This window comes from Silurus meridionalis, chromosome 2 (assembly GCF_014805685.1).
Source record: "Silurus meridionalis isolate SWU-2019-XX chromosome 2, ASM1480568v1, whole genome shotgun sequence".
Taxonomy (NCBI): domain Eukaryota; kingdom Metazoa; phylum Chordata; class Actinopteri; order Siluriformes; family Siluridae; genus Silurus; species Silurus meridionalis.
In genome coordinates, this window is record NC_060885.1 from 19364148 (window position 1) to 19374292 (window position 10145).

At 37.1% G+C, this 10145-nt stretch overlaps 1 protein-coding gene across 1 annotated transcript; it reads right to left on the reverse strand.

The window, feature by feature from the left end:
- Positions 1–778: 778 nt before the first annotated feature.
- On the reverse strand, positions 779–9080 carry ttl (tubulin tyrosine ligase). Its single transcript, XM_046836996.1, has 7 exons — positions 8377–9080; positions 7532–7610; positions 7123–7355; positions 6654–6789; positions 6298–6567; positions 5797–5940; positions 779–3301 (listed from the first exon to the last, which is right to left on the reverse strand). The coding sequence occupies exons 1-7, from the start codon at positions 8549–8551 to the stop codon at positions 3118–3120; spliced, it is 1221 nt and encodes a 406-aa protein (XP_046692952.1). The 5' UTR covers positions 8552–9080; the 3' UTR covers positions 779–3117.
- Positions 9081–10145: the final 1065 nt, after the last annotated feature.

Genomic DNA, 10145 nt, shown 5'->3' on the forward strand with positions numbered 1-10145 from the left:
GGGTGTCTGGGGCTTTAACTTCCTCCCATCTTTATTCTGCCTGCTGTATTGGCTAGACATCTACAACTGCCTTGTCTGTTTTTCACGACGGATTGAAACTTTGTACTTTGACTTTGTTGTGGTAAAATTCTTCTTCTGCAAAAAAAACCCCTCTCTCTAATCACTTTGACCTAAAGACCTGCTGAATTCTACTGCTTACAGTTAACACTCATTATATGTTACCAAAATGTGTGCATTACATTATTTCTAGTGTTAGTGATCACTAATTTGAGATTTTATTGCAGTATCTCACAGATAAAACTTTAGCATTACACATATTTTCCATCAAATACGAAAAGCTTTTATATACAGTAATTACATCATTTCATAGCTTTTATAGTACTGGGCATTTTATGGAAAATCTGAGAAATATGAGAAATTGTTCTGCCTTCATAATGACCATGTCATTGATAAAGTTACACTAATTAATAGAAAACAATGAGGATGGGTTATTTTGGGGAATAAATAAAGATTTTGCCTGTAAGCCTCATTTATTATTGAATTCTCTCTAACTCTTTATTGGAGTTCATAACATTTGTCTGTCTATTGGTATAACATCTGCCTTTATAGCAATAAGGCTTGGGTCTTGTTATACAGCTTAACCACTGCTTCGCTTTTAATCACAGCCTTGTTATGACCCATTTGCTTATTATTAAATAAATTTTGCTTTTTGTTTGAGCACAACAATTTTTTTATTATGAACTTGGTTGTTTAAACTGACATTTACAGCTGCAACAAATTAAAAACACAAAACTGATTTTATTTGATATGAGCACAAATATTACAGTATGCACCGTGCACAAAAAAATAAACTGGGAAAAATCAAACACAGTATGATGTTGCTATTGACTTAAATACATACACTTCATTTGACTCTAACTGTAGGAAACATTTAGAGCTGAAAGTAGAAGAGCAGATGACCTTTTCTAGTGACAGGTAAGTTTACATGCTGAGCACAAATCAGGGCTTGTGTGGCTTTAGAGTTTACAGCTTTAATGTGAATTTCACGTTAAGAACAAAACCTTTTCATTGCTAAGAGGAACAGGATACAACGCAGACAGATGTACACAGCTCAGACTAATGAAAATATTGTAAATTACTAATAAAATATCACAATGACAATGGGTGGATTTTTCCCATTGTAGGCTTAAAAATACCTGAACATTCAACAAAATACTAGAGATCTTTACAGAACAGTAAATATATGAAAACATCTCAATACCCTTTGGTTAGAACTGATAAAATGTTGAAATACTTTAGCCCAGCTTGAGGTGGGCATCAAGGTCATTATTATTTCTTACTTGTTTATATATCAACAATCAAAATGAAGGTGTTGAAAAGTGTCTAGTCCACAAAGTAAACATTGAAATAAATATCAATATAATAAAATTGACAATAAAGCAACACTTTCAGTGTATTGTCTTGTCAGACATCTAATGATTTTATTTAATAAGGCACCCTTTCTCTTTCAGCTAAATAAGGGAATAAAATAAACGTAAACTAATGACTTGAAAAGAATACTGTTGTAAAGTATTTACATGTGAATGTAGTGATCTGACACTTATCACTGTAGGAAGTAATGTATATGAGGCTTACTTCTTTAATGATTTTTATTACACAAAACACAAAATTTTGTTTCACCTTCATAGATCCTTCATTAGCTTCCTGCTGCCACATGTCCAGGGTCACATCATGGGCATTTCATTGAGCCCTTCTCATGAAATAAAAGACTCTCATCTGTCATCCTGCTACAACTAAACCATGTGTTAAGCTTCAGTGAGGATTACACAAAACACCGCTGAATCAGGAACAGCCATTCATTGTAAACAAAAACCCAAGAAGCATCCAACATACACAAGTAATGTTTTGTCAAAGTGTACCGGGGGATTTAATACATTTAACCCAACCATGAATATTTAATTAGGAACAGGCCTTAAAATGTTAAGACTGTAGAATTGTTCCTAGATATGCATTTCATATAAAATATAGCATTTTACATGCATTTTTTTTTGTTGAGCATGCAACACATCTGCATACAAATTATTCTGTTTTAGGCAACAAAGAAGTGATGGGGGAGGGGGTCTATAGCCATACATACATAATATATATACATACATATATATATATATATATATATATAAAATGTAGATAGAATTTTAAAGTATATATGATTGTTTACATTTTGAAAAATACAAAAACTGTGGTAATTAGTCGCCCGCTGTGGTGGACTGTTTTATGTTTTTTCCAAAAGAATTCAGTTCAGAATTTCTGTATAGAGAAATCTAGTATGGTGCTGAAACAGACAACAGAATGTACAGTGGGTGGCTGTACAGGAATTATTAATGCGGTCTCTGATCATGCTTGACAATAGATAAAATATATCTAAGATGTACAGCTTTATACACAAATACACGCACACAAAAACACGGAAACTAAACTCACAAAACACCAACGCTTTGCGGACATGCCTTGTCACCATGAATAAATTATTCGGAACCTATAAAGAGACTAATGTACCAAAAGACTACAGCATGTACTGGGAGTGATGACATTTCTAATGCGATGTACAGCTACTTAATAATACTGTAGAACCTCACCCAAGGCTAAATCTAACTCTCTTTAAGTACAAAATGTAGAATTGATTAAGGACTTAGCTTTCAAAATGTGTACATTGCATCCTGCTTTGGGTTTTATGGGTAATGCGTCTATGGAAATGTAAGGCACTAAAGTTGTAGGAATTATATCTCATAAACCTTCTACTGTATATCAAGGTGCCCAGTGAAATCTTATTGTAACTGCTAAGACTTTTCTCTTCCAGCATGTTCTTGAGATTGGAGAGAACTGAAAATGCTATAATCATCCAGTCAGGCGTATCAGCCCACCTCTACCTCACAAAAAGCTCAAATCACACCAGAATTTTGAGGAGAAACACATGTTAAACATGTGTCGATGCCACTCAAACTTTCCTGGTTTACGCCTTTTTTTTTTTTACATGACAAAAAGAAAAGGATATAGGTGGGCTGTTTTAGCTGCATGAACAGTAGCAGGGAGGGATTCCTCAGGAAAGCAGTATCATGCTTACAGTTTAATGAATGGGCCAAAGTGTTGTGGTGCTTTGAGTTTGGGTGAAGAGCAAGAGTTTGAGGTGAGAGAAGGAGATGTGGAGAATGGTGGGGAGGAGGACAGGAAGTCTGCATTTAGTGAGAAGACGGTGGAAATGGCTACGTCCACAATGCCTTGACAGAGCTCCGGGTAGAGTTTCCTAAAGAGGAGAGAATTAGAAGTTTTTCACAATGCTGCCAACAAAGCCAAACAATGTTACTCATGATCCTTAACATTTGTTTAAACAGAACAAACAAAATAAACATTTTGAAAGAGGAACTGCATTCTAAAGATCAATTTCAAAGAAAAAAAAAAAAAAACATGTCGAATTGGGAAACTTAGATACTGTAAAGGAATGATCTGACTTTCTATTCTTACAATTATAAAATATTGTTTCTAGAACGGCAGAAGTTCTCAGCTGGTCAATTTAAATACAGGTTATAGAACACTGAGGAACTTGTGGACATACGCTTGATGGTGTGGATAAATGACCAGCATACCTACATGTATTTGTTGAACATTTCATTCTAAATTGAATCTCCCTTTGCTTTCCATCAGATTGTGGCTGTGAAGAGTTCCTCATGCAGTCACAAAATTATTAACGGGGTCAGGAAATGCTGTGTGAGGAGGCCTGGGTAGCAATCTGTTCTGATTTGTCCCAAAAAGAGTTCAGTGGGTTTAAAATCTCTTTAAAAGATCTGTGCAGGCTACTCAAGTTCTTCCACTTCAAATGTTTGCAAACTCACTTTGTGCACATCAGTCATTTTATACCGGAGCATATTTGGGTTTTTGTATTAAGAGAACATTATGGCAAATGTTTGAGGAAGGTCCACAGATGGGTGTGATGGATACGTGTCCACAAATTTTGGCCATAACCAGGGTTTCTGCAGGTTTCACCAAGTCAAATTTAAGACTTTTTAAGACCTTCTTAAGACCAATAAATATAAATTTAAGACCTACAGTGGTGTGAAAAAGTTTCTGATTTCTTATTTTTTTGCATGTTTGTCACACTTTAATGTTTCAGATCATTAAACTAATTTAAATATTAGTAAAAGATAACAAGTGAACACAACATGCAGTTTTTAAAGAAAGGTTTTTGATGTTAAGGGGGAAACAAAAGCATTTCCCCCAAACCTAATCCCTGGTTGGGCCAAGCTTAGCAGCAACAACTGCAATCAAGCTTGTGCGATAACTTGCAGTGAGTCGGTTGTTACAGCACTGTGAAGGAATTTTGGTTCACTCATCTATGCAGAATTGTTGTAATTCAGCCACATTGGAGGGTTTTCGAGCATGAACCGCCTTTTTAAGGTCATCACAGCATCTCAATAGGATTCAGGTCAGGACTTTGACTAGGCCACTCCAAAGTCTTCATGTTGTTTTTCTTCAGCCATTCAGAGGTGGACTTGCTGGTGTGTTTTGGATCATTGTCCTGCTGCAGAACCCAAGTTCGCTTCAGCTTGAGGTCACAAACAGATGACCGGACATTCTCCTTCAGGATTTTTTGGTAAACAGCAGAATTTATGGTTCCATTTATCACAGCAAGTCTTCCAAGTCCTGAAGCAGCAAAACAGCCCCAGACCATCACACTACCACCACCATATTTCACTGTTGGTATGATTTCCTTTTTCTAAAATACAGTGTTACTTTTACGTCTAATGTAAAGGAGACACACCTTCCAAAAAGTTCACCTTTTGTCTCGTCAGTCCACTGTGAATAATGGATTAAAGTCTCACTGTGGTTCACTGGAGTCCCAAAGCTTTAGAAATGGCTTTGTAATCTTTTCCAGACTGATAGATCTCATTTACTTTCTCTCACTTGTTTCTGAATTTCTTTGGATCTTGGCATGATGTCTAGCTTTTGAGGATCTTTTGGTTTACTTCACTTTGTCAGGCAGGTCCTATTTAAGAGATTTCTTGATTGAGAACAGGTGTGGCAGTAATCAGGCCTGGGTGTGGCTAGAGAAATTTAACTCAGGTGTGATAAACCACCGTCGTAACAGGGGGGCAAACACTTTTTCCACACAGGGCCATGTAGTTTTGGATTAAGTTTTCCACAATAATAAAATAAATTCATTTTAAAACTCATTTGAATTTTTTTTTACTAATATTAGTTTGATGATCTGATACATTAAAGTGTGACAAACAAAAAAATTAGAAATCAGGAAGGGGGCAAACACTTTTTTACACCACTGTAGGTCTTAAATCGAATTTTTAATGATCTTAAGATGGTCGTAAAAAGATTTTTTTCACACCACTGTATATCACAACATCAAACACACACACACACACTTTTTGTTAGTAACTGGCCTTAACCGAGGCCTAAATAAAAAACAATTTTCACGCCAAGTATCGCTAAACTTGCACTTCCCCATAGCTGAAAATAAATACACCCGTGATACAACCTAAGAGAGATTCACTCCAAAAATCTTGGTCTTATTTGTAGTCATAATACGGTGAATTATATTTGGACCAGAACCAAAGAACCATGGAAACAAAACAAAAAACAAACACTCTAAAGTGTTAAAGATGTTTTTGACCCCACAGAAACCATGATCGTGTATGATGATTCAAGGGAGTCAGATAAGCTCAGTAACCAGAGAAATCATTTTTGGGTGATAGAGACAAGAGACACTAAAATATCTGTAAAAGTACTGACTGCGCACAAGCAGGTGCTCCGTTGATCTCAATCAGCCACACTTTAAAGCTATCGTCCAGCATAAAGTCAAAACCAAAGAGCTGGAAGCTCTGGTAGGGCAGGTGCTTAGTGCTGATCGCTGGTTCAATGCACATGAGGCAGCTCCTGTCAAAAAAAGGAACAGATTTAGCTTAGTTACTATAGTTACTGACTTACAAAAACCTACAGTAAAATGTAAAACTGCATAGTATGTAATAAAGACGTGATTGTGATTGTACAGCTACTGCAACTGTGGTATGTGTATTATATATAATAATACAAAACTGATAAGATGGTGTGATTTAAGAGATGGCTATTTGATCATCTTTAACATCTAGTCAGGATGCTCAAAGCACACAATTTAAGCATTTTATTTGTTATGTTCATATGGCAGCCTTTGCTTATATCTATATTGTGAAAATGGAAAAAGATTTGAAGTCAGAAAGATGACACTAATAAGTGCCTGTAATCCACCTGTCATACCTTATTATCTGCTTGATCTGAGGTAAGATGGACGTCTCCATTGAAACGTTGTGAACGTTCAGCAAGTAGTGTCTGAACTCGTCGAAAAACATCTCATTGCCCTCCTCGTAGCGGCCGTAGTTCTGCGAGTGCTCCTTCTGGACGCAGTGGTTGGTCAGATGGCTGGTCATGTCCTGAAGGTCTGAGCTGTTGTACGGCTCTGAGGACGTCCTCAGCACGCCCTCACGGTACAAGTAAATGTTGTACTGATGGTCTACAAGCACCCAGCTCCTTCACAGGATTAGTACATCACATGATGTGAACAAACAAGTCCACAATTACAGCACAGATAAAACCCGTAAGCTTGCATTACTTACCTTATATCAAATTTGCGATGGCCGGGTTCCAACAGCAGTGGTTGTTCCAGATACTTCTGAATGACATGAACTTGTCCTTGATTATCAATGAACTCAAGCAACTGGTTTGCATCCTGAGATATCAAGATTCCAGCCCCTAATAATAAAAGAAAGCAATTCTCTTAGTACATGATGATTTCCACTCTATTTTCCTTATTTAAGCAGAAAAAAAACAGTAAAATAATTAACTTTTTTTTTTTTTTTACAGTATTTGCAAACCATTCACAGATAAATTTAATTAAAAATAAATAAATAAATAAATAAATACTCACAATTAACATAATTCAACATTTTATGGGATTAAAGGGGGTTTCGGAATAGGGTGAAACCCATGGTCCTTAAAATCTATGATAAAGAAATTTGAAGTATTTTCCAAATTTTCCAAGTTTTTGTTAGTGGGCTGTAAATTAACTTGTTGTTTCATTATCACCTTTGGCTCCAGCAGAAGATTTAGCAATCCACACCGTTCCCTCGCCATTGTCTCTTTTAGTGTTATGTGAGGCAAGAAAGACCTCGCGCTCATCCGTCTTTGGGTTGTTCTTCAAGTGGCTGATGCCATTGGTGGCAGGAGCCACTGGAGTGTTGAGGTTAGTTGGATAAATGATGTAGGACTCAGGGAACCAGTGGCAGGAGTCTTTCAGCTCTGAACTAGTCTTTATTAATCTGCAGGGAAATATACAAATGGTGATGTATATTAAAGTTTGTAGGAAAATAAAACAGAGAGCAAAAAGTACATGTTTAGATAATGTATCATGCTTGTAGTGAATGGCAAGTAAATGCAAATATTTCTACAAAATGAAATAAAGAACTAAAATAAAAGTCGAAGAAGGAGTTCATACTTAACCAAAGATGCTTTGCGACACAGCTTGTCTGCTCCTCTGTAATAGTTGACGAGTTGCATCAGTCCTGGTTCATGGCCTTTGATAGACACAGGATAATATCACAGATATAAAAGATTTGAAGGCAGCTTAATGTAAATGGAGTTGAAACAAGGTCAGGATGCTGAAGTATTACAGATCATTAAAGGCAACTCAGAGACCATCACGATAATGCATGATGAAACGGATATACAGTAGAGTCTCTCAGTGAGCATCAGAGCTGATATTATACACCATTAACTATTGGATGGTTACGGAAACAGGCCTGACAGTTCATGCAATTTGTCTTAAGAGTGGGTAATGTTGACTGAGACGACGCGGATCACAGATGTAACTCATGATATGGGTCGCATTAAATCACACCGCCGTCATTTCGACTTGTTTACAACACAAGCTTGTAAATCGGCATCCCGGTTACAGAAGTATTATCAGATAAACGTCAGTATTAGATGATCGTAACAAATTCTGAGATTGGAACAGCGCTAACAATAGAAGTAAAAACAGATTGGTGAATCACTGGAAGAGAGATTAGAAATGTTCTTTCTTCTTTAAGGTTTTCAGCTTTCAGTAAGTGAATTGTCGACTCTAAATTGCTCAGACATGTGAATGAATGTGCTCACAGTGGACTGATGGCCCATCAGATCGTATTCCTGTCTCATGTCCAGTGCTCTGAGATAATCTCCAGATCCACTGAGACCAGGATCTCGAACATATCAGTATTACAAGAGCTGACAAATAATACATTAAATTTGTCAAAACACACACACACACACACACACACACACACACACACACACACACACTACCTAGGCGCCCAAAGGGAAGGCGGTTCCTCTCTCCAAGCATCAAGTTAAATCTCGGATTGTCCTTCTTCAGTCGTTTCCATTTTCCAGTGGCGATGAGGATTTTGGAGACTTCAGCATAAACGCTGCTGTTGTCATCTCTCAAAACAAAAGTGTACATAAGTGTAGGGTTGCTCATAACTGCCTGCTAGAACACACACACTTACTGAGACTAACGGTGTCCTGACCGGCCTTTACACTCTGACACACACACCGGACACTTAGCGCGCTAGCTAGAACACTAGCTCGTGTTATCTGTCTCCCTGCACTGTGTCCTGACCCCGGGCTTTCATCGCTTCTTCTGGAGAAACTAAAAACTTTTTCTGACACTCGTAATACAATAACAGCCTCTCCTCAGTAATAAGGTTGTGTTGGGAATAAAGTCCCGCTCCGGTAGCCGGTGTTTAGCGGCGCTGCATGCTGAAGGACTGGGTGTGACTGCTCTGCTCTAACCGCGCATTTAAAGCTAACGTGCTGGAGAGCTAACACGCTAGCGCTCATACACAGATCCACGGAACCGTCCACGCACTTATAATACAACACGCAGTAAAATAAAGAGTCTGTGCTCAGATAAAAGCCCGGATGTGAAATGTCCAGACATCTGTAGAGCAACTGTGTTGTTCCGGTGTAACAGTCCGGACACCGGCACCGCTCTGCCCCATCTGCACTGTCAGGGTGTACTGAGCGGGTTGCCAGGTCTGAGCTATAAACTCTGAATCAATCAACACATACAGTACAGACCAAAAGTTTGGACACACCTTGTGTGTCCAAACTTTTGTCTGTACTGTATATATATATATATTTTATATATATATATATATATATATATATATATATATATATATATATATATATATATATATACAGTACAGACCAAAAGTTTATATATATTATATATACAGTACAGACCAAAAGTTTATATATATTATATATACAGTACAGACCAAAAGTTTATATATATATATATACAGTACAGACCAAAAGTTTGGACACACCTGCTCATTCAAAGAGTTTTCTTTATTTTCATGACTATGAAAATTGTAGATTCACACTGAAGGCATCAAAACTATGAATTAACACATGTGGAATTATATACATAACAAAAAAGTGAACTGAAAATATGTCATATTGTAGGTTCTTCAAAGTAGGCATCAAGAGAATGCCAAGAGTGTGCAAAGCAGTAATCTAAGCAAAAGGTGGCTACTTTAAAGTAGTTATTTTCAGTTGTTTCACACTTTTTTGTTATGTATATAATTTTACATGTGTTAATTCATAGTTTTGATGCCTTCAGTGTGAATCTACAATTTTCATAGTCATGAAAATAAAGAAAACTCTTTGAATAAGAAGGTGTGTCCAAACTTTTGGTCTGTACTGTATATTATAAACCCAGAACCACAAGCTCCCAGTCTGGCCTTTCACACCACACACTCCGCCTCAGGATTGTCAGGATGGACAAGTGTCCCAACCATACATGCACTGTTCACGTGCGACAACGTTACAGACAGACAGACAGATAGATAGATAGATAGATAGATAGATAGATAGATAGATAGATAGATAGATAGATAGATAGATAGATAGATAGATAGATAGATGATAGATAGAGTGGAATTAAAATGTTTCAAGACTTGTTTCGTAACACGCCACCAGATGGTGCCATATGGCTGCTCGCACAGTCACAGGGAGCACCAAACTTTATAAATCAGTGTGCCAGAAGACCGTCCTGTGTACAA

What these genes read in the sequence shown, in the direction of transcription:
- ttl (XM_046836996.1), bottom strand. Translation starts at nt 8,551, where the DNA reads ATGAGCAACCCTACACTTATGTACACTTTTGTTTTGAGAGATGACAAC. An exon ending in CCTTCCCTTTGGGCGCCTAG is followed by an intron (nt 7,611 to 8,376) that starts GTAGTGTGTGTG and finishes TGTCTATCAAAG; the next exon opens with GCCATGAACCAGGACTGATG. An exon ending in CAGATCAAGCAGATAATAAG is followed by an intron (nt 5,941 to 6,297) that starts GTATGACAGGTG and finishes TTTTTTTGACAG; the next exon opens with GAGCTGCCTCATGTGCATTG.